The following is a 25,228-nucleotide window of genomic DNA, read 5'->3' on the forward strand; positions in this document are numbered from 1 at the left end:
ATTGAAAGATGTTTTCTGTCTTAACATAAATTACGGGTTATGCTCCCAGTGGCAGAATATTGTTACTAATAGTATTCAATTGTCAGTATAAAATAGCTTGATTATTTACTTTGATTATTACTCTACATCATAACAATCATCAATAGTAACACCCCCCCCATGAAGGTACATGAAGACCATACTATTTAGATACATTTCTCCATATTTACAGGTACAGTTGGGGAATAATACACCACCTCACATTGCCGTGATCAGTGGAGACTTCTGGCATCTCTCGTGCAAGTAAACAGGGCACGTACAATAAGTTCTCGTTTAACGTTGCCCCCGACAACGTTGTTTTGTTGAAACGTCGCTACTCTTTAGACACCCATGATTCCGACAACGTCCCGACCGATTCGTTGTAACAGACTACTTTGTATGGCGGATCACCCTCTCTCATCTTGGCTCGCTATGGTCTCTGCGGAGCGTCCTCAAGCGTTCCCAGTCTTTGTTAGGCTTCCACAGCGTATTGGCGTGATTAAGTGTTTTTGCTCTAAATACTGTACTGTAACCATTCAAAATGGCTTCCAAGCACCCATCAAGTGTTAGTAATGCTAGTGTTGTGAAGAAGCAACGCAAGACCATTAGCCTTGCTACGAAAATGGAGGTTTTAAACCGTTTTGAGAATGGTGAACGTGCTGTGGACATTGGTGTTGCGCTAGGTCTAACCCCCACAACAGTGCGTACTATCCGGACCAACACAGACAAGATTAAGGCTAGTGCTGGAAGTGGTTCTTTTATGAGTGCAACAAAGACAAGTCGTGCTCGAAGTTCTGTGATTGAGAAGATGGAGAAGATGCTGGCTATGTGGATAGAGGACCAAAATCAACGCAATACCCCTGTGAGCCTTATGGTTATCCAGCATAAAGCAAAATCCTTGTTTGTTGACTTGAAGGCAGCAGAGGGTGAAGGATCGAAGAATGAAACCTTTACGGCCAGCCGAGGATGGTTTCAACGTTTTAAGCAACGTTATAACTTCCATAATACTAAGACGGCTGGTGAAGTTGCCAGTTCAGATACGGTTGCTGCCGAGATATTCCCGTCTGAGTTCAGGAACATTATCGAGGAAGGAAGCTACTCAGCGAAGCAAGTCTTCAATGTGGATGAGACCGGTCTCTCTTGGAAGAGGATGCCCAAAAGAACCTATATCTCCAAGGAAGAAAAAGGAGCTCCGGGATTTAAAGCAGCAAAAGACCGCTCGACGCTGCTACTTGGCTCAAACGGTGCTGGCGACTTCAAGCTTAAGCCCATGTTAATTGCTTGTGCTGCCAACCCACGTGCCCTGAAAGGTTACTCTAAAGATCACCTTTCAGTCATCTCCAAGGCATCCCATACAGTAGAGGTAACTAATAAAGATCTTCAACTGCTAACAGAACAAAGTGCTGCTGAAGATGCCGGCGACGAAGAAGAACCACAACGAACGCTAACTACCAAGAGGATGGCAGAAGCGTTCAGGAAGATCCAGCAAGGTATGCAAATCTTCTCTGATGACGACCCAAACAGAGAACGTAGCTCAAAGATTGTACGCAACATGGAGGAAACTCTTCGTTGTTACAATGAGATCTACAAGGAAAAAAAGAAGAGGAGCACTAAGCAGTCAACGCTGGATTCTTTTTTATGTCGCTGTGAGGCAGAAGCAGCATCTTCACAACAGCCTGCAAGTGAGGAGGAGCGAACAGTAGCCGAGGAGGAACCCCAGTCATAGCGGGAGGAGGAGCCCCCCTCCGGGTCTCAGTGACTCGCCACCTTCCTCCTCTCCACTACCCACCACACACTCGCGCCACCTCCGCCCATCAGTGAGTAGTGAGTACAATACAAAATGATTTAGTTCATTTATCTTTAGGGTGTATAATATATACTATTTTCTATAAAAATTCCATTGAATTTATGTATATGTAATGTATTATATGGGGCAAAGGGAGGCTGGGGAACGTACCTAGCGTATTTTATCTATTTCTTATGGGGAAAATTGATTCCGTTAATGTTGTGTTTTTCAAGAATGTAACCACGACGTTAAGTGAGGACTTACTGTAGTTAATTATAATAAAGGAACAGGTCTTGGATTGTAGCAAATTTTCATTCAAATAGCATCCTCACTACAATCCAAGAAAGGTTCATTCATGCCCTGTTTAACTATTAGGAGAGTTGCCGGACATCTGCACAAGCCAGCACAATGTGGGGAACAATATTTTTTCCCAACTGTATGTAATAGTTTTTGTGGTAGTCTGTTGCAGTTTCTGGTGGCATTGTCAAGAAAGGTCTCCACACAACATCCTCTTCCACCCATCCCCACTCTGATGGTGAAGGTGTGTCAATACTGTATCTGCTACCAAAGACTGTCCCCATATGTGTCCAGCTTGAGAGCAGGCTCTCTTCATATGGTGAGTGAGGGCTTCCTTGAGATGGTAAGATAATCATTATTGGTGAGTACAGTACTGTATTGTGAAATAACTGATGTGCATCTTGGGTGTACAGTACAGTATATTGTTGTTGCTTGTTGCAAAATGTGTTAAGTAAAATGATTATGTTGATCAATCTGCTGTGTCATTATGGGTATAAAGGTGATGTACAGTCACCCAAAAAAGTCCTGTCGCAAACCATGAACCCCGAGATTCAGACTCTTGAATCTAAAGCATTTATGGACAGAACAATGTATCAGTGTCTGCTGCTTCGGGTTCACGAGTCTGAATCTTGGGGTTCGTGGTTCGCGACAGGACTTTCTTGGGTGACTGTACATGTCATTGTAAGTGTTGACATCTTTATTAGCACAAGTGTATGACAGCTGTACAGTAACTGTTTAATGTGTTGCAAGACAAAGCTATAGTCATATTTGGACCTGGACAATTTTCAATGTAAGTCAGAATAAGAGTGTTTGACCAGTCAGTAATATTTTCTAGAAAATTGTGCAGTGTAAAGTATTTTTTTTTCAAAGTCTGTGTAATATTTTTGAAGACAGATGTTTGGACATAGAAAATTTTCAATGTACCATACAGTATGTTTCATCACTGTAATATTTTCAAAGGCAAAATATAGTCATGTTTGAACTTAGAAATTTTTCCAAAGTAAATCAAAATAAAAGAAGGTGTATAGTCAAACTTTCTTTATTATTTCTGAAGACAAATTACAGACATTGAAAAAATCCAGACATCTTTGGACATAGAAAAAATACAGCAATTTGTGGACTTAGAAAAAATTTGAGATGTGGAATTTTTCGAAGCCGATTAATCTATCCAGTTTTATCTCTTCTGAATTCTGCTAGTTCTTCCTTGTTACTTTGTAGATCTTTGTAATGTAATGATGCCAGTTTTGAAGACTAATGAAATTCAGACTCACTAACACACTCTCGGTACTGTATATGACTTTGCTGTTATGCCACGGGTTTCATCTGAATACAGACATTACATTCAGATGATACTGATGGGATTTTTAACTGATTATGTCATGTCAAAGTACTCAAACCAAGCAATAGTGCTAAACAGCTAGATCAAATAGTACCAAGAGTATATTAGCAAGTCTATTTCACTCTTATTCAAAACCATCATCATCATCTCAGAATTACAAACACATTACAAAACCAACTCATCAACAAGCAGCATTTAGTGTGTAGCCATAGATTTTTATAAAGTGCAAAAATATTTATACATAATATTTTTGTTTCCTACCAACATTTTTACTTACTTCAAATATTAACCCCCTTGTCTTGTTTCCAAATCACCTTCCTCACTGCCTGCCTGTCACATTAAAACACCTCCCTTCCCATATTTAAAAATGTATACTCCTTTAACACTTCACCATGCCCCATTTGCCTCCTCTCAACTTTGCTATTTCTCTTAATTTATTTAATCTCTCCATTTCTAATACAGTGGGGTATGCTATAACGAACGTAATTGGTTCCAGAACCTCGTTCGTTATAGCATTCGTTCGTTATAGGATTAATCCGTTCCAGGCCCCCAAATACAACCACTTAACACTGAAAAAATTATGTGGAAAATGTAAAAAATACGGTACTTTATCTTACCTTAGTGTTATTCAGCATGCAGGTACCCCTAAACACTGGCACATCACTATCACTTCCACTGGGAGTCTTGGCTTTAAGGTCCTCAAACAATTGTTTAGCCTTCTCACAAATTATAGCTTCACTAATGTTACCACCTGCCATTTCTTTCTCCTTTATCCACACTAAGAGTAAATTTTCCATCTCTTCAATCACATTACACTTTGCTTTGCTAAGTCTAAAGATTCCCTTAGCCACTTGCACAGTTTTTAACTCCTCTTTATTCTTCAAAATCGTACATATAGTCGATTTAGCCATCCCATATTCATCACTAAGTTTCGCAATGCTTCTTCCATTCTCACGTTTCTTTACAATTTCTTTCTTAGTTTCAAGGGTTATTAGCTTTCTCACTCGCTTTGGACGACTCATTGTTACAATTGTATACTTGTATAACAAAATAGTTATACAAATAACGCGAATTTCCACATCAAAAGACGAAATTTCAACAATAACAGTGGTGCACTGGCTACACAATGAGACAAAGATGGCGCCTGACGCTCTTGTTGTGGGTCGCGGTACAACAATATTCATGCGCCAGGCGAAATAGTCCCGTATTCATCCGCGTTCGTTGTAGGAGTTGCGTTCGTTATAGCATTCTCAATTTTATAGGTAAAACCGTTCGTTATAGGAATATTCGTAGTAGGATCCGTTCGTTATAGCATACCCCACTGTATTCATCCCATGTTTCAATACATTCCTCCCATAACCTTAATACAATAAACATACAATAAACATATATATATTTATATATATATATACAGTATTACCCCGCCTAACGCGGTTTCACTTAACGCGTTTTTTCATATACGCGGTGCCTCGCCAGAGCTGAACTTTCACTTAACGCGTTTTTTCCACATATACGCGGTGAGTGTCCGGCTCCAGACGCTATTTTTAGATTTGCGCCACCCTGCCTGACTGCCTGTTTTAGCTCATAAAATTCATACAAATTACCCGGCCAGAATATAATTTACATTGCTGGAATTCTTATAATTTGGTGATCATTTTGAATATAAACATCATATTTTTTGCATTAGACATACAAATTTTAGATAAAAATTTTTCATTGAGTAAATATGTTATCTTTTGTGCAAAATATATGACATTTATATTCAAAATATTCCTGGTCTTACAAGGAATCCAGCAATGTCAATTATATTATCCTAACTTTAGTTTGAGGTATTATTTAATACAAAATGTTAAATATTCTGGTTTTCCCACACATCTCCTTGGGACGGTTGGTGGGGGGTGGGGGGGAGGGAGGGACCTACCGACCATCTGTTACCCTGTGAAGAATATTTTTTTAATTTATTAACTGAAGATATTTGTTTTAGCTCATAAAATTCATACAAATTACCCGGTCAGAATATAATTTACATTGCTGGAATTCTTATAATTTGATGATCATTTTGAATATAAACATCATATATTTTGCATTAGACATACAAATTTTAGATAAAATGTTTTCTGAGTAAATATGTTATCTTTTGTGCAAAATATATGACATTTATATTCAAAATATTCCTGGTCTTACAAGGAATCCAGCAATGTCAATTATATTATCCTAACTTTAATCTGAGGTATTATTTAATACAAAATGTTAAAATTTATTTTTTCACCCAACATCTCTTGAAGGGAGGATTGGTGGGGGGTGGGGGGGAGGGTTGGGACTGACCACGCGGTTGGAAGAGGGGGTAGGCAAGGTGGGGTACTTTGATTGACAGATAGTGTCGTGAAGAATATTTTTTTTTTTATTAACTGAAGATATTTGTTTTAGCTCATAAAATTCATACGAATTACCCGGTCAGAATATAATTTACATTGCTGGAATTCTTATAATTTGATGATCATTTTGAATATAAACATCATATATTTTGCATTAGACATACAAATTTTAGATGAAATGTTTTCTCTGAGTAACTATGTTATCATTTGTGCAAAATATATGACATTTATATTCAAAATATTCCTGGTCTTACAAGGAATCCAGCAATGTCAATTGTATTATCCTAACTTTAGTTTGAGGTGTTATTTATTAAAATTTAGTAGTTTTCCCCCAAAAATTTCTCAGAGAGGGAAGAGCCGGCAGTGGAGTGTGAGAAGAGGGGGAGGGAGTTGAGTCCATTATTTGAATGGACATTAACTTGGCGACTGTATTTCTCTATTTCTCTTAAGTATTAATTGTGTGCATGTACCATCATAAAATTAAGATGTTATTTTTACTACAACATAGTTATGTGTCTTCAAAAAGTGGAGTTTGGGGGTCGGGCCAGTTTCTATTGGAATTAATCCCATATGTTCTGTTGTTCACTTAACGCGGGACCCTCTGGGTTCTATTGACCGCGTTAAGTGGCGTTGTATATATATATATATATATATATATATATATATATATATATATATATATATATATATATATATATATATATATATATATATATATATATATATATATATATATATATATATATATATATATATATATATATATATATATATATGCAAGTAAATCACTGTGAGGTGATCTAGGTATATGATAACCACAAGGAAACATGATTCCCAGCGCTTTTGTACCTGGGGTGAGTACAGACTAGCCTGTACCACCCTAAATGGAATACAATTTTTTTTATTATATATATATATATATATATATATATATATATATATATATATATATATATATATATATATATATATATATATATATATATATATATATATATATAAAATATATAAATGAACAGGCTTTGTGTGAAATATAACAGAGTCTAGAACTCTTTTAGTGTCCTTGTGGCCCAGCCGGTAAGCATTCCTAGTCCCACCCAGTAGGTCATGTCTGATTCTTGCTGGTGAGGTCATTGATTATATGTTCAAAGTCCTGTTATATGGACTAAAAATGAAGTATATATATATATATATATATATATATATATATATATATATATATATATATATATATATATATATATATATATATATATATATATATATATATATATATGTACGTACACGGCCCCATAAACTTGTTTACCATTTATTATTACGACACTTTACACTGAAATGTGGGTAGTTTCAACAAAAATATTGTATATTTCCATTCAAGTATTTATTCTAGTCAATTAGGAGGGAATATTATTGTAATACAATAGTTATTTAACTGAAAACCATTCGAAAAGCGATTACGGTAACATATTTTGAAAGAAAAAAAGCAAGTCATTGTTTTCGTCACAGTTTTATCCCACTTTCCACTGAAATACGTATGTCATTTCAGCAAAAAATATTACATTTCCGTGAATGTATTATATCAACCACAGTATGAATAGAATATCTCTAATATAACAGTATTTTAACCGAAAACTATTAAAAAAACGAGTAACATATCTTGAACATCGGAAGGTTTGGTAAAGTCTTTTGTTTTCGTCATGTAGTTTATCCTAATTTACATTGAAATACATCACGTTTCAGCAAAACTACTATTTATTTCTGAGATTATGGAAATGTAATATTTTTGCTGAAATGACGTACGTATTATAGTGGAAAGTGGGATAAAATCGTGACAAAAACAATGACTTTCGCTTTCTTTCGTTGAAAAGATGTTACCGTAATCGCTTTTCGAATGGTTTTCAGTTAAAAACTGTTGTATTACTATAATATTCTATCCTAATTCACTTGTGATGTAACAGTTTTTTAACTGAAAACGATTCGAAAAACACGTGTACCGTCTAGCTGATACGGCAGAGCCCTGGTCGCGGAGGCTTTGTGTTTGCATCGGCCCTTCTTAAGCAGCTTTTAATTTTAGCGTACGTTGAAATTGTGTTTACCGGTATATTTTTATTTTCTTGCTTCTTATTTTCCAGAAATATGACAAGTTTGTATATAATACAATGTTACGGTACTTTTAATTAACAATTATTCATTTTTAAAAATACAGAAGACACCAAACAAATACCAGTACTACGGTTATTTGCGTGACTCCCCCGCCAAAAAGACCAAACAGCTGGTACTCTCTCCCTCAGCCCTACCAAAAATAGCCCAACGACATCTTTCTTCTTTATTCTCTTCCAATTTCTCACTTTAACTGGTATTTTTTACTTCATATTGCCTACATCAGATAAACTACAGTAATTGAGGTTAGACACTTATTAATTTGATTACCGGGTCCTGGCAGGTGCCGTTAGAACCACCTGACCCTACCAACAGTGTTGCAAGTCAGACAGCATTTTTTTAATCATCCATGTGCACGAGAAAGGATGGATGGATGAAGGCGGCATACAAATATGGCTTAAAAAAGTCTGGAACTTTAGACCAGGGGGACTGCGCAAAGAAAACAGTCTTCTTGTGTGGGATATGTTTTGGTCACATCTTGTTGACAGTGTTACTGCTGAGATTAGGAAGGAAAACACTGATACAGCTGTGATTCCTGGTGGATTAACAAGTCTTGTCCAACCACTGGATGTTTCCATAAACAAACCATTTAAAGATGCGGTAAGAGTGAAGTGGAACAACTGGATGATAGAAGGCGATAAGACATACACAAAGGGAGGCAACATCCAAGCTCCATCACTAGCAACATTATGTGAATGGATTGTAGAGGCCTGGGATGCAATCAGACCAGAAATTGTGGTGAAATCATTTTAGAAATGTGGGATTTCGAATGCTCTTGATGGAACAGAAGATGACTTCTTGTGGGATTATGAGGCTAATGAGAGCGTGAATGAGGATGAAGATACTGATGATCCTATGGCTGATGATGGTGTTGATCCATATGACGATGCTGTTCAAGGAGAGGACTGGGAGGAGCTGTTTGGCGCTGCAGATGATGACAAGGAAAATGATTTTGATGGATTTTAATGAAAATATTCAGAAATATGGTATCGTAGTATTTATTCAAGTCAATTAGGATAGAATATTATTGTAATACAACAGTTTTTTAACTGAAAATCATTCGAAAAGCGACATTATGCAAAATTTTTGAATTAAATAATAAAAGGAAAGTCATTGTTTTCATAATTTTATCCCACTTTCCACTGTACAGTAATATGTACGTCATTTCAGCCAAAATATTACATTTCCATATTTATTTCTGAGAATATACCGTATAATGCCTATAAGACGAAATTTGAACATTAAAAAAATCTGCCCAAAGTTAGGGGGTCGTCTAAACCACCAAGTTTAAAATTCTTACCTCTTAAATATTGTGGTTTAGTGTGTCAAAAGTGGTGATGAAAACATCGTAAGCCACTCACAAGGTCTTACCACTAATTATTTTATACTGAAACTTACGTTTGGCAAGCTGGATTCAAATTAAGATTACCGGTATATTAAAATAATAAAAATGTATTATAAACCTGTCTAACATACCGTAAAAGAGATTTATACCCCTATAATAAACACAGCTATCATCACACACCCCTCCCCACGCCCCCCCCCCCATTTGCCAGTGAGGAGCCGTGGAGGTGGTCAGTAATGCATACCGGTATCGGTATATTTACTCATAATAATATTTATCTCCTATAAATAATTGATTTAAATTTTATTTTTTTCCAAAGAATATTCCGTAAATGACCCTCTGAGTGCATTAATTCTTGAAACTATCGATGGTTAATTACAGACGCTCAAGTGACGTCACTAGTGTTTACACTACACCAGCTGGTAATATTTGATGCCATTACTTGAAGTGAATTGGCCTTATTTTAAGTAACTAACTATAAATAAATACAAAAATTAAAAAAAAGATCAAAACTGAGAAATAATATACTGTATGTATGTTGTGTTGTCAAAGTAAGAGGAACAATTGTGTAAGTACGTAATATTTTTTCACTCAAATCCTAATGAAACACTACTGGAGAACATTCCTTTGTCGCAAAACAGTTTATAAATTAAAGAAAATAATTACAGTGTGTTTAATATATTACAGTATATTATAAATAAATAAATAAAACAAATAATTCGGTAAATCTATTTAAAGTAAATGGAAAATAAGCAAACATGTTATTTACCAAGACCCTTCCGTCTGGCTCAGGGTGAGATGTAGGGGAGATAAAGAAGGCTATTTTATAGCCCATCAGAAGTGACCAGTACCCTAATGCACCATAAATAATTCATTGAACATTCATTTTTTGTACATAGTATATTCAGTATATATATATATATATATATATATATATATATATATATATATATATATATATATATATATATATATATATATATATATATATATATATATATATATATATATATATATATATATATATATATATATATATATATATATATATATATATATATATATATATATATATATATATTTGTGTAATAAATGTATGTAGTAAGTACATACTGGTAACCTTTTTCACTCAAATCCTAATGAAACACCACAATTAGAATACGGTGGTTGCTGTTGAACCACATGTTGTATAAATAGTCACACCACCGAGACGAGGGAACACTCCCACCACGCTTCAGTGACGTCACTAGTGTTTACACTACACCAGCGGGTATAATTTGATGACATTACTTGAAGTGAATTGGCCTTATTTAAAAAAATCAAGGATGGTTGGTAAAGGACTACTGAGTCAGTGGGTAAGTGTCACATTTGGGGTACTGGTCTTATACAGCAAATAGAGCTCAAAAGCTACTTTTTAAATGGAAATTTGGGGGGGGCGTCTTATGCACCCCGCCGCCTTATAGGCCGTGATATACGGTACATTTCCATATTTATTTCTGAGAATATATTCATTCAGTCACAGTTAAGGTAAAATATACTTGTGATGTAACGTTTTAATGAAAATACCCGGTATTTAGACATATGGTATCGTAGTTTTCTTTTGTTTCAAATTTAATTAACAAAGATTGATGTTTCAAAGGGAATGAAAAAAATTTATGTACAGTATTTCTATAAATAAACTTTAAAAAATGAATACTTTATGTTTTACATCGTCCTGTGCATACCATACCATGCATTTGGCTACTTTGGGCTTGCTATGATGACGCAAGAGATCTGCCCTAGCAACTGTACCGACACTCACAGCTGGTGGTGCGTCGTTTCCATTGTTTACTGGTAGTTACTGGTAAATATTTTTCAACCTAACGAAACTATTACCCGTTTAGAGGTCGACCCCCAATTTTTTGCCAAATAATTTGGTCTTAAAAACTCGTATATACACGGTATATATATGTATATATATATATATATATATATATATATATATATATATATATATATATATATATATATATATATATATATATATATATATATATATATATATATATATATATATATATATATATATATATATATATATATATATATATATATATATATATATATATATATATATATATATATATATATATATATATACACATTTATTTATATACAGCAAACCCCTCGATTCTTGAACTCAATCCGTTCCAGAGGTGCGTTTGTTAACCTAAAAGTTAGATTACCGAAATAATTGTTTCAATGGGTTTTTGGGTAATTCGTTCCAGCTTTCACGAAAATTTCCTAAATTCAACAAAATGGTAGAAAAGTTCCTTTCTTTGAGGGTGTGTATGTAAAGGCTCCTGGATGATGATGATGATGATGGGAATTACAATGGGGGTGGAGGAGAAGGAAGAAGAGAAGGCATTGGGGTGGAAGAGAAGTCACCCCATGGCACCATTTCACCCATAAAATTTTTAGTTCTCTTGGTGTATTTCAAGATTATTTTCTTTAAATCAACACTGTACTGCATTATATATTGTCAATATGTAAAATATATTTCAAAATGACCAATAATTTGCTTGGAAACACAGAAAAAAGCGTTTAGTTGAAGACAGTCTCAAGCAAGATGTTACCTCCAGTGAAAACAGAGAGACTAACGCCTGTTTGCTGTGTTAAGAGGCTGGATGCTGCGCTTTAAACTAGTCACTTTACCTTCAATTATGTTCAATAATTGTTAAAATGACTAAAAAATTGAATATTAAACTTAAAATTATTGAATAGTATAAACTTCTTGATATTTACTAAAATAGTTAGGAATTTAAGCCCTAGAACCGATTAATGTATTGGCGGACTGATACTTAAGCTGGTTCTTGGCCAGTTACTGGCGAAAACATGTTGAAAGTGGTTAGTGAAATTCGTTAACGAATTTTTGTTAGATTGACGAATTGAAGATCCTTATGGAAGGCAGTTTTGTTAACGAAATTTACGTTAACGAGACGTTAGATTAGCGAGGGTCTGTATATATATATATATATATATATATATATATATATATATATATATATATATATATATATATATATATATATATATATACAGTTGGTCCTCATATTACGCGGCTAATGTAACCCGGAGGGTACCGCGGAAAGTGAGAAACGCGCAAAGTGAATAACATAACATATGGGATTAATTGAAATGGAGTCCGGGCCGATCCCCAAACTCCACTTTTTGACGACACACAACTATGTTGTAGTAAATATATTATCTTAACTTTATGATGGCATGCACACACAATTAATAATTAAGAGAAATATCAATAATATTAGGTTTTTTAACACTTACATTAGTAGAAAAGATGGCTGGGCACACGGGGATGGGCGGTTGGTTCCGAGGCAGAGGGCAGATTATTGGCCCTCGCCTGTATCACTTGTATCAATTGTATCACTATCCACCACAGAGGCTTGCAGGGCCTCTTTGTCAAACCCCCCAAAGTTCATATAAGTCCATATCCTCACTATAATTATCACTATCACTGACTTGGGCCGGCTGTAGTGGGTGGCGGGTGAAGAACTGGTCATGTTTTGATGACTGGGCGACCTTGTGCGCACCATTTTCGCGCCCCTTACACAACATGGCGGATGGCGGGAGGTTTGGATCCAAAAATGGCGCGGCTTGCCAGCCGCTCTCCGCGTAATGGGGTTCACGACCGCGGAATGTGAAAATGTTAGGTCCTGGCAAGGCACCGCGTTAACGGTGAAACGCGGAATGCGGGACCGCGTAATATGAGGACCAACTGTATATATATATATATATATATATATATATATATATATATATATATATATATATATATATATATATATATATATATATATATATATATATATATATATATATATATATATATATATACATACATATACATATACACACCTAGACCCCGACTTACGACGGGGTTAGGGACCCAAATCCAGGTCGTAAGTCCGACGTAAGTCCGACATAGATAAAAAAAAAAATTAATAGAAAATCTACAATGAAATACAGTACAGTAAAAGTAATGAATAATGATGAATGGATACAGTACAGTGAAAGTAATAAATAATAAGGAATGGATACAGTGTGACTGAGCACTTAACCTTTAATGTAGTCAGCTGAATGCACATGGGGCCCCCATAATTTTCTAATTATACATGGAGACTACATTAACTGGAAACGTTTCGGTATAGAAAATGCGTGTCATTTTTTTTATCTATATCTGAGGCGGTCGTAGTCCCGACGGTCGTAAGTCCACGTAGTCGTAAGTCGGGGTCTAGGTGTGTATATATATATATATATATATATATATATATATATATATATATATATATATATATATATATATATATATATATATATATATATATATATATATATATTGTATTGAAAACCTCACCCTCTAATTCTAATAAATCTTTCCTTATTTCTTGAGACGAGCACACCATCTTCCTTAGGCCTAATTTTTGTCAAACAGCCCACTGAACCTGCCATGCACTTGACCCAGTTTGAGAGTAGTAAACTGACCTATAGCCATAACAATAAATCAGACATGTTCACTGAGCTAAGCGTGATCTTGTACAGTGTGTTTATTGCAAAGGTGGGAAAATTTCTGTAACAAGGTCTACACACACAAACACAGACATGCGTAAACACACACACACACTTATTAGTGGCACTTGGAATGTACAAACAGGCAATATATAGTTTCCAAACAACATTAGAAGTAACTAATTCTACAAGCACAAACTATACAACAGAGTAAGAGATATACCCCAGCGAGGTATGATCAGTGTGCCGGATACTATGGGCAGAGACCATAGATTTCCTGAGAATCGCATATTTTTTTTTTTTATTGACACGAAGAATCACTGAACTAACCTGTTGAGGAGGAAGTGGCTTCGCTTCATTTATATGGGGGTTAAAAACTTCCACAGATTGTACAAATATTTCTAAGGTTAACAGAAAAACTTATTCCAGTTCCACTTGGGTTTAGCCACAGTACTTGGATTCATGACAAAATATAGTTCCCTATAAAGGCATAAAAATGATGCCTCAAAAACACAGATTCGAAATTGTTGTCAGGTACAGTTGTGAAGTATGTGGCCAACGTCAAGCAGAACTGGATTTAGACAAAATACTCACGGTTCCCGCATCAGTATGTTTTGGTTCATAATTATTCTCTTCAACACTTACATCATTGTGTCCCAGTGATGGTGACTCTGCAATGCTCCTACGATATGGTTTATAACGTAGACAACTGTTCTGTTCTGTTCTAGCAACGATGAGTGTTTAACTTTGTTCCTGAGAGTTTATAATTGCGTTCCTCTACGTGTGTTGATCCACTAACCCTGTACATGCCCTCCCACCATTTTTGACAATAACTATTGTGATCAATACTAAAAATTTTTTTCACATCATGCAACCAGGACAATAACACTTGTTTCATTTGTCTCTTTGAGTATTCTATGTAGAGAGAACAGTTGCATCTGTGAGTATGATATGACCAGTTCCTAACATCACAAAGTAAGTGCCAGCAGATCTGTTTTGGAGACCCCAGAATCAGACAGAGTCATTCCTCTAATAAGTGTTCTTTATGCATATGAAGATAGTTTACCAACTAAAGGCAGTGTTGGACATATTATGTTTGTTGTGAGTCTGATAAGTTCCACAAATATATTTGATATATTGACTATCCGAATAGGATCTCATATGGGCACTATAAAACAACTTCTTATGAAAATGTGTGCATGTACTCTTCCAGTTTTAAATTTGCGTAATAAAACATCGACTCCTTTCTCCTTCATTGTTTTGTGTATCCTTTTTAATTAAATTAATATTTGTAGAGAAAAATATATGTAATAGTATTATAAGCAGATTACTGAAAGGAAATGAAAATGTTGTTGAAACTGTATACTCGATTTGGTAAGTTTAGATATTTTCCTCAACCATCTTATATTTTTGGTAAAAGTCACTTAAAGACTTTCTGCAACAATTTTCAAAAGCTACCATAAGGTGTCTTAATGTAAAGTGTCATCAATATTAGTAGTTAAAAGAGAAGAAACTTTTTGTGGAGATTCGTACTACCTGTATTGTATTTGGATACACTTTCTGCTCAAGATTTATACAGTACTGTAATACTGTAGTAGTTTGAATTAGAAATTATTCTTCCTACCACATAAAAGGTTATCATAAGGTACTGTCGTGCAGAAAAATAGTTACAGATAAATTAGTGACGTGGAGTGATTTTACCTCAGGCAGTTGACATTTTTTTCCCAGAATTGATTTAGAATATTACAAAAAATGCAGGATTTCTCAAATGTCCCTTTATTATAACTCTGCTATCTGTCGGAGCTCATGTGGGTTACAGTCAGCCTTTCTTGTCCCAGTTTGTAGAATGTTGAAGACTGCTGGCGGGGACTCCCACGGTGCTGGGGTGCTGTAGTCTGGACTCATTGTATCAGGTCCTTTGCTGAGGATTGTCTTTCAATTTCAGTCGATTTACAGCATCAGCTGCGTACAATAGCCATGTTTTCTTGTTAAAGACATCTCTGTTAAGGTTCAGTCCATTCTAGATGTCACTTTCCCGAGCCCTGGTAATCAGTTTTGTTACAAAGCTCGCTGTTAATCGTTCCGCTCTGTTTTGGAGAGATGCAAGACCTGTCTTCATGTGTAAGTTTTCAATTTTTGTCCACATAAGTGCCTTGACAATGACTCTCATAGCGTTATTCTGGGCAACCTCCAATTTCGCCCACTGCCCCTCAGACAGTGTGTTAAGAGCCGGTGTCGCATAGTCTGTTAATGATCGAATGGCGTGTATATATAGCGTTCTTAGGACTGTCATGCCTCTCATCATGTTGCCTCTCTTGCCTATTCGGTCTCTTAGATAGTTTATCTCAGTGTCAAATTTGAGGCATTTGTCAATCCAGATGCCCAGGTATTTGTATACATTGACCCATTGTAGGGCAATACCTTGTTTTTGAAGTTGTGTCACCGGCTCATTGTGTCCAATCCTCATGGCTTTCGATTTGGGGATTGATATCTTGAGCCCAAGACTCATACATTCTTCACTGATGAGGTCTAGTGCTCTTTGGACTTTGCTGATCTGGTTTCTTTTACTTTCAGTGCTAAGTCGTCAGCATAGCATAGCAGTTTGGTACCCTCTTGAAAGGGGAGCCGACACAAGTTTTCCATGAGGATGTTGAAGAGAGTTGGACTAAGAACTCCTCCTTGTCGTGTGCCATTTTCCAGTCTCTGGTTATCTGAGACTTGTCCTTGACAGGTAACTCTTGCTGTTCTGTTTTGGAGATAGTCAGCAATCCAAGCCAGTAGGCATCCCTTGACGCCTTTCCGGGCCAGAGTGGTTACAATGGCTTGTGCATTTGCCAGCTCAAATGCTTTCTCTAGATCAAGGAATACTACGATTGCCTTATTTTGACCAATCGATTCCAGGAGAGTGGCCAAACTGTGTGCAGTGCTGACACCTTTGGTGAATCCAAAGATATTGTGGTGAAGTGGTCCAGTTTTCCAGAGGAGTTGTGTAAGGACCATCCTTTCGGTGGTTTTGCCGATGCATGCTGTTAGTGATATTGGTCTGAAATTCTGGGGATCATTGGGTTTGGGAATAGGAACAATGTTTGCTCTTTTCCAAGCTGACGGGAGTTTGCCTGCTGACCATAATGCGTTGATAACTGTTATGAGAGCAAGTTCACCAGCAAGTCCTGCATTGCTGAGCGATGAATAGGTCATACCATCACTGCCAGGAGCGGTGTCTTTGCTTGTTTTCCTGGCCCTTCTGATTTCTTTTATAGTAAACAGAGTCTGTAGTGTCAGTTTGTTCAATTGCATGTCTTACTACTACTACTCTCTCCAGTTGTACTTGCTGTAAATGAAGTCTTATTTCAGGAAGTAGTTGAGCTGATGACGAGCGTTCTGCAAAGTGCTCTGCCAAGCGATTTGCTTCCTGTAGTGGCTGGGGGTGGGCTGAAGCTCTGGGCAGTTTTCCTGTTGCTATCCTGAGTTTTCTCCAGAGTTCACTCAGGCTGGTGTGTGCATTAAAGGTTGCACATCACTCGAGCCATTTGTCTTCCCTAATTTTCTGAGTAATTTGACGAGCATGTTGGACAGCAGCTCTCAAGAGTTTCACTCCCTCAGGGGAAGGGTATTGTCGGAGATGTCTTCTGAATGTGTTGATTCTGTGATTCTGTTCTCTGACCTCGTCATTGTAGAACCAGTAGTCTTTGTGGTGTCTATTTGTAGGGTTTGTTTTTGGTATTGCGTTCTCTGCTGCATGTTGTATGGCATCAGTAAGGTCCTGGTTTAGTTGGTCAATATCTACTGCTGGTTCATAGTTCGAAAACCATTTTTGGAGTTCATCTTGATAAAATTTCCAATTTGCTTTCTTGGTATTCCATCTGGGTGGCGGACGTGGGGGAGGAGGGAGTAGTTCCATTCTCAAAGTAGTTGTCGTTGCAAAGTGGTCACTGGTCAGTTCATCATCTATCTCCCACTGAGCTACTGGAACGAGCTCAGTGAAGATGAATGTGAGGCCCAATGTTCCTCCCAGTACTGTGTGTGTGTTGGTTCCCCAGTATTAATGAGCGTTATTTCTGGAACATCTGTCAGCAGTTCCACTAGGTGATGACCATCCTGGTTTATTCTTGTGGTCCAATTGAACGTTGGATGGTGGGCATTTAAGTCCCCAGCAATGAGCACAAGTTCCTGTGTTGCTTGTCTTCGTGCATCTTTTCTGTGAGCTGTGTCATAACTGCATTTATTATATTTTCGGTGCTGGTATCTTGTTTCTGTATTATCGTAGAGAAAGTCACTATCATAATAGTGATCATCTGTTTTATTTGTTCTTCGGTAAATGCTGCTTGTAGATTGGCAGGCTGGGGTGTTTATTCAGTTGGGTGGATGCCTGAAGGGGTACATTTCAGTACAGAACAGTAAATAAATGTAGTTTTAACTGGGTGATTAAAAAGTCAGTTATAATAGGAGAAAGTTATTTATTTCCTTGTTTACAACGACTGATTTAACTGAGAACTGCATTTATTATATTTTCGGTGCTGGTATCTTGTTTCTGTATTATCGTAGAGAAAGTCACTATCATAATAGTGATCATCTGTTTTATTTGTTCTTCGGTAAATGCTGCTTGTAGATTGGCAGGCTGGGGTGTTTATTCAGTTGGGTGGATGCCTGAAGGGGTACATTTCAGTACAGAACAGTAAATAAATGTAGTTTTAACTGGGTGATTAAAAAGTCAGTTATAATAGGAGAAAGTTATTTATTTCCTTGTTTACAACGACTGATTTAACTGAGAACTATTATTATTATTATTATTATTATTATTATTATTATTATTATTATTATTATTATTATTACTATTATTATTATTATTACAGGGGTATTAAATTTTTGCCCCTCAGGCCCCAATGTGGGTCAGTGACCTATGCCCAGGTGGGCTAATCCCCGTAAAAAAACAACAACAAAGCCGCGGGAAATTAAGGTTTGTTTACATCCGGCAGTTCGGCTGCTCTCTCTCTCTGCTTGTCTATACAGAGTACAACATTTAACCCTTCAATATATATGAGCAGTAAATAAGAGTTGCTTTCATAATGACGATATGTTTTCACATGTGCACACTTACATACACGCAGTCTCACTTTTTTTTCTTTACCATTAATGGTTAGCTACTTATATTGTTCCATTTATAACATTATATAACATTACTTCAAACAAGCATATTAATTTTTTTACATTAATTTAATACAGCTACAATCAGGGTCTTATTTTCTTCAGTTTTATATGTAGAACCAATCAGTCACTGGTTTTGTAAGCATTAACGAAAACAATGCCGACAGCCGTCTCGTCTCCTTGTGTTAATATTCCACGTATTATTAATGAATTGTATTGTTCATTTTGCACACAAACATTAATTCAATAAAAAAAAAATCAGAAACATTAATTAAAATATATATGAACGGTAAATTAGTGTTGCTTTCATATTCTTATGTAGGGTAATGACGATATGTTTTCACATGTGCGCACTTACATACACGATCTCTATTTTTTTTTACCATTATCGTTAGCTACTTCTATTGTTTCATTTATTAACATTAAGTAACATTACTTAAAACAACCATATTAATTTTACTACAGCTACAACCAGGGTCTTATTTTCTTCAGTTTTATATGTAGAACCAGTCAGTCACTGGTTTTGTAATCAACGAAAAAAATGCTGTCTCATTTCCTTGTGTGTTTTAATATTCTACGTATTATTAATGAATTGTATTGCCCATTTTGCACACATAAACATTAATTCAATCAAAAAGACATTCAGTAATAAACAATAATGAATCTTTTGTACATAAGAGAAATGACGCTGTTTACAAGATTGTGCACGTCGTCTGAACGTTGGTGGGCCGTTCAAACACATCAAAATTCGAGTTTCCGCCCTCAAAATTTTAAATTGTTTTGTTTTTTGTGTTCAAATAAAAAACGTCGAAATAAAAACTCACGAAATTTGAGAAGCTACTGTACGACATTTATCCCTTCAATATGTCTTCAAAGAGACCAGGAAGCAGAGAAAGTGGTGCTAGTGCTTCCAAGCATAAGCACAAGTCATTATCTATCCAGGAAAAGGGTGAATTTCCATGGTCCGGAAATTTCCATGGTCCGGCACCGGTCAGGTCCCGAGGTTGCCGGACTAGAGAGGTACAACTTGTACTGAGTAAGTTTTGAGATTCAAAGTACAGTATTCATCTTTTTATAGGTGGGTGTAATCCAAGAAGATTCATTTATAGTGTAACCCTTAAGGGAGATCAGAAACTACAATTTCCACTTAGATTGAGTGTGTTTGGTACTACAGCAGCTTACACACAGAACTACTCTTGCCCAGCATTTGACTAGATACATTTACTGTTTTTCTTTATCTAAAGTATGCACACATCAGGGTTTTCTTTACTTTGTTATTTAAGAGGTAAAACAAAACATTCAACCAAGTTTGTGGAAACAAAATGTGACATAGTCTACCAATAGGTCTGAGGTAACATGGATGAGCTTATATCACAGTAAACTGGAAATTCCTCAAAAGTGGTTCAGTCTTGGTCCCAAAGATACTGGATTTCTGGGTCTATACCTTACTTCTGTTTTTCAATGTTGTGCTGGATCCCAGATAATTAATAGTTACCCCTTGAATTCCATGGGTTGTGTATCCCAGGGACCCAAAATTTGAATTTTATAAAGCAAGTATCGCACGTGTTCCTTTTTTATATCTACCTTATGTGCTTATTTTAGATATATATTTTTACTTGCAGGACATTCATTACCAAATTACTTGACATGGCTGATGAGAAAGGGATGAAATTTTCTGAGTCAGTTGCTGCATTTGGTGTATGGACACCCTGTCCTGAGCAAGATATTACAAGGCTTAAGCAGGAATACTCAAACCTACACTTGGTATTAGTTATCTTAGGAAGAGATGATCTGTATGGTGAATATGACATAGCATAAATTTCTGGTCTCTATCAAGCAGAGTAGATAATAGATTTTCTTAAAACAATTTTTTTTATTATACAGGTTGTACCTCTAGTCCGGCAACCTCGGGACCTGACCGGTGCCGGACCATGGAAATTGCCGTACCATGGAAATTCACCCTTTTCCTGGATAGATAGTGAATTGTGCTTATGCCTGGAAGCACTAGCACCACTTTCTCTGCGTCATGGTCTCTTTGAAGACATATTGAAGGGTTAAATGTCGTATAGTAGCTTCTCAAATTTCGCGAGTTTTTAATTCTTAACGTATTTTATTGAAACACAAAAAAATACATAAATAAAAATTTTGACGGCGGAAACTTGAATTTCGACGGGTTTGAACGGCTCGCCAACGTGCAGACGACGTGCATAATCGTGTAAACAGCGTCATTTCTCTTAAGTACAAGAGATTCATTATTGTTTATTACTGAATGTCTTTTTTATCGAATTAATGTTTGTAAAAAGGAAAGATGTGAGAGTGTGTTATGTTAAAAGCTTGCAAACCTTAAGACCCTGAGTTTAGCTGTAGTAAAATTAATGTAAAGAATGAATATGGTTGCTTGAAGTACCTGTAATGTTATTTAATGTTAATAAATGGAGACTGCTCGTATGTAAGTGTGCACATGTGAAAATATATCGTCATCACTCTACATAAGAATATGAAAGCAACACTTATTTACTGCTCATATATATTGAAGGGTTAAATGTTGTACTCTGTATAGACAAGCAGAGAGAGAGAGAGAGAGAGTGCAGCCGAACTGCCGGATGTAAACAAACCTTAATTTCCCGCGGCTTTTTTTTTTTTTAAGGGGATCAGCCCACCCGGGCATAGGTCACTGACCAACATTGGGGCCTGAGGGGCAAAAATTTAATACTCCTGTAATAATAATTCAGAGAAGTAAAAAAAAATAAATAAATAAAAAAAAGCTGCCTATCTACCTATTGGACAAACTAAAATCGTTCCGGACCACGGGAGTTTCCGGACCACAGAATGCCGGACTAGAGAGGTACAACCTGTATTATGAAAACTTAATTAAATTAAAAAAGTAAGGTTAAAATGTGCATGTGAACATGAAATAATTATAAAGATCTCTTTATCATCACCATCACTGTTTTCCTCATTTGCATGCTATAGCTATGAATATCTGATGGCAGCTCTAAAAGTTACCATACATGGTCACTAGCAGCCTCTGTCATCATTTTTGGTCAACCCCTAGCTGTCTGTTGCTTATCAGACAAAAATTTATGGCACTTAATATATCAAGTAACATTTGGCAAAAACCCTGCAAGATCTAAGTACAGGTACCTGTACTATACAGTATTGGTGAAATGTTAAATGAATGCCAATTCCTGATTTATAACTTGCCTACCTCCAGTATACTGTACTGTATGCTAGTTTGTGAGCTCATTATCCTACCTGTGTTACTTTCCTACCTTATGTATTTACAAATAAATATTCTCTACGGGTGTGCTATTTTAATTTTTGCCGGGACCCAAATCCGTATACCGGTATATAAGAGAGGTACCGATAGTAATATAGGAAATTCATATTATTGAATTTTCGTATCATGAACGTTCATATACCAATGGATACTGGTACAATACTGTTATCCTTTATACAAAGGTTTATGAAAGGACTTTTATTTTGTCATTTTACTTTGTTGGGTATACAGTAGTGGAATTGATCCCATTTCTTGATTTTTATGATTGATCTGTGTTTTTGTCATGTCATTATTTTATAATTTAGCTCGTATCAAGAGGACAGGGGACACTGAAGTTGGTATATTGACCCAGTGTGTTCAAGCAACAAATGTGACTGCAATTAAACCACAGACACTTGGAAACATTCTCCTGAAGATCAGTGCAAAGATGGGTGGTATTAACAATGTTCTCCTGGGAAGCTCAATCTTGAATTAGTCGTGTACATCAACTCAAGTAATTCGCCAGACCTTTGTCAGCTGAGGGTCATCCTTGAATGTTTGTGATTACTGTCATTGCGTGAGTAGCGATCACTGGCAACTCGGGATATATATACAGTGGGGTATGCTATAACGAACGGATCCTACTACGAATATTCCTATAACGAACGGTTTTACCTATAAAATTGAGAATGCTATAACGAACGAAACTCATACAACGAACATTATTTAATTTTTTTTTTTTTCTAATTTATTGTTTTTTTATAACAAATACTAATGATATTCTTTATTTCAGGGGTTTAGATGCATATTTATGCACTTTTTTACAATTTTATATTATATTTTTCAGTGTTAAGTGGTTGTATTTGGGGGCCTGGAACGGATTAATCCTATAACGAACGAATGCTATAACGAACAAGGTTCTAGAACCAATTAGATTCGTTATAGCATACCCCACTGTACCAAGGGATGAGGCAGGGCGAGCGTCCCCTGACGCCGCTGCAATGTTTCTCCAGGTATGTTTATGTGTAGCCATTCAGTTTGATTCAGTCAATTGTAGTGAATATCAGTGTTCATGCTTCAACAGTTGAATTGTCATTCACCCAGTGTAAGAGTAATGTAACGTAAATATCTGTCGTTCCTAGACAAGAGATTTGTTGTGATTGTGTTGTTCATGCTTCCCAGTCCCTCCCCTGACGCCGCTCCAATGTTTCTCCAGATCCAATTGTGACTCTTGGATCACTTGACAAATGATGGCACCGATGCGGCCTGATTAATATGCTCCACTGCCCCGTAGTGCCCGACCCCAGACTCGCCATGTGTCTGGCTACCACCGACCACAACAACGGTCGTGAATCTCAGTGTTCTACCCTGGGATGCACCCTGGAAGTATATGTCCACAGAGAGTGTTGTAACATGTATGTTAGGGATAATTAGTTGGAAATAATTATCCCATGTTGGGTAGTGGACCCATGTATCTGCTGGTTTCAGTATTAACGTGTATGTTAAGTTGAAGTACCCACTTGGAGTGGCAGTAAAGTAATGTACAAGGAGTGCCATGTAATATGTATTGTGAGTAGGGCCAAGGAACCGGTCCATGTAATGTAACACCAGTAAGGTTGGGTGCAGTACGAGTGTAAGATCTGAGTAATTACTGTTGAGTAAAGAAATAAGAAAATAAGTAAAGAAGAAAGTACTGAGTCTGCAATAAGCCCAGGAGTTGAACCTGGTAGTTATAAATTAATAATATATCTTTTTCCCTTTGATATCATTTTAATAAACTTGTTCTTAGAGTATTGTGGGCGATTTTTGGGTTAAGTGTGATTTGTAATAACCATTTCTCCGTGCAGTGACCAGTGAAGTAAGTAAAAAGAATATATGACGGAACTGAGTAAGAACTAAGACGAGAAGTAAGTAAGATAAGGATGGTGTAGGTGTTGGAAAACACGCACTCTTACAATGATGTGCCCCAAACATAAATATCTTACTGAATGAGATGTACTGTAAGTATTTAACTATTGCTGAATATTTTATTACAACTCCAATATTGTAGAACATGTGTACAGTAATGGCTGGTCTTCAGATACTGTATGTGGATGTCTTAAATTAATATTGTTGTAATTGCCCTAAAATTCATTATGAGTAAAGAAGCATTAAAATAATAGGTTGTTGTATTTATGGAATTTAATGGGCACAATGAGAAGAAAATTCCATGGCTGGTTTATATTTTGAGTTGAGAGCCAAATGTTAGATTGGTCTGGACGACGCCCAGGAAGGAGCCAAGGTAATATTTATGATAATTTACTGTTTTATGACCTTAATTATTGCTGGAAATGAGTCTAGATAGAATATTATTAAATAACATGATGGCAAGGGTTGAAGGTGACTGCCAATAACTCATAGACGAGTATTTTATATATAATTTTGGGTCGCTAATATATATTACATTGTGTATACAGTAAAGTGGAGTCAGTATTTATTGTCCAGATCACTTTCCTGGTGACTGTTTTAGTGTTTGTTTGACCAAAATTCAACATTGTCTTTGTTATATATGAAGCTTTAACCCTGTACTGTACTGATCTATATTATACAGTACAGTCAACCCTCACTTTACGCGGTCCCACATTCCGCGTTTCCACGTTTACGCGGTGCCCTGCCGGAACCGAGGATGCTCACATTCCGCGGTATGTGTACCCCTTTACGCGGAGAGTGTCCGGCTCGACGCTATTTTTTGATTCGCCCCACCCGCCTGCTCCCGCCTCTGCATCCGCCTGGCCAAGCCGCACGGTAAGGTTGCGCAGTGCATGTCTCTGTTGCGTTATCACTGACGTCATATGACGTATCGGACTGTGATTGGCCATGCATCCCTACCTCCCTCCGCTGCTAGCTGTAATTGGTTTTAAGTAATATGACGTGTCCACCCGGAGGAGGGAGGGAGGGA

The 25,228-nt window shown here is 36.4% G+C and overlaps 1 protein-coding gene across 3 annotated transcripts; it reads left to right on the forward strand.

Moving 5' to 3' along the window:
* The first annotated feature begins 619 nt into the window (after positions 1–619).
* Positions 620–23,193, forward strand: LOC121858000 (tigger transposable element-derived protein 1-like). 3 transcript variants are annotated; one of them, XM_042354231.1, is made up of 3 exons: positions 620–1,842; positions 2,264–2,420; positions 23,138–23,193. In XM_042354231.1, the coding sequence occupies exon 1, from the start codon at positions 641–643 to the stop codon at positions 1,742–1,744; it is 1,104 nt and encodes a 367-aa protein (XP_042210165.1). In that variant the 5' UTR covers positions 620–640; the 3' UTR covers positions 1,745–1,842; positions 2,264–2,420; positions 23,138–23,193. The 3 variants fall into 3 exon arrangements, with proteins under 3 accessions (XP_042210165.1, XP_042210166.1, XP_042210167.1); XM_042354232.1 differs by having other exon boundaries at positions 2,264–2,444; positions 23,138–23,192; XM_042354233.1 differs by lacking the exon at positions 23,138–23,193 and having other exon boundaries at positions 620–1,835; positions 2,264–2,622.
* The last annotated feature ends 2,035 nt before the right edge of the window (positions 23,194–25,228 follow it).

This window comes from Homarus americanus, unplaced genomic scaffold (genome assembly GCF_018991925.1).
Source record: "Homarus americanus isolate GMGI-L3 unplaced genomic scaffold, GMGI_Hamer_2.0 scaffold43746, whole genome shotgun sequence".
NCBI lineage: Eukaryota > Metazoa > Arthropoda > Malacostraca > Decapoda > Nephropidae > Homarus > Homarus americanus.

Bases quoted from the DNA above. Each gene is read 5' to 3' on its own strand.
- LOC121858000 (XM_042354231.1), top strand. From the start codon at position 641: ATGGAGGTTTTAAACCGTTTTGAGAATGGTGAACGTGCTGTGGACATT.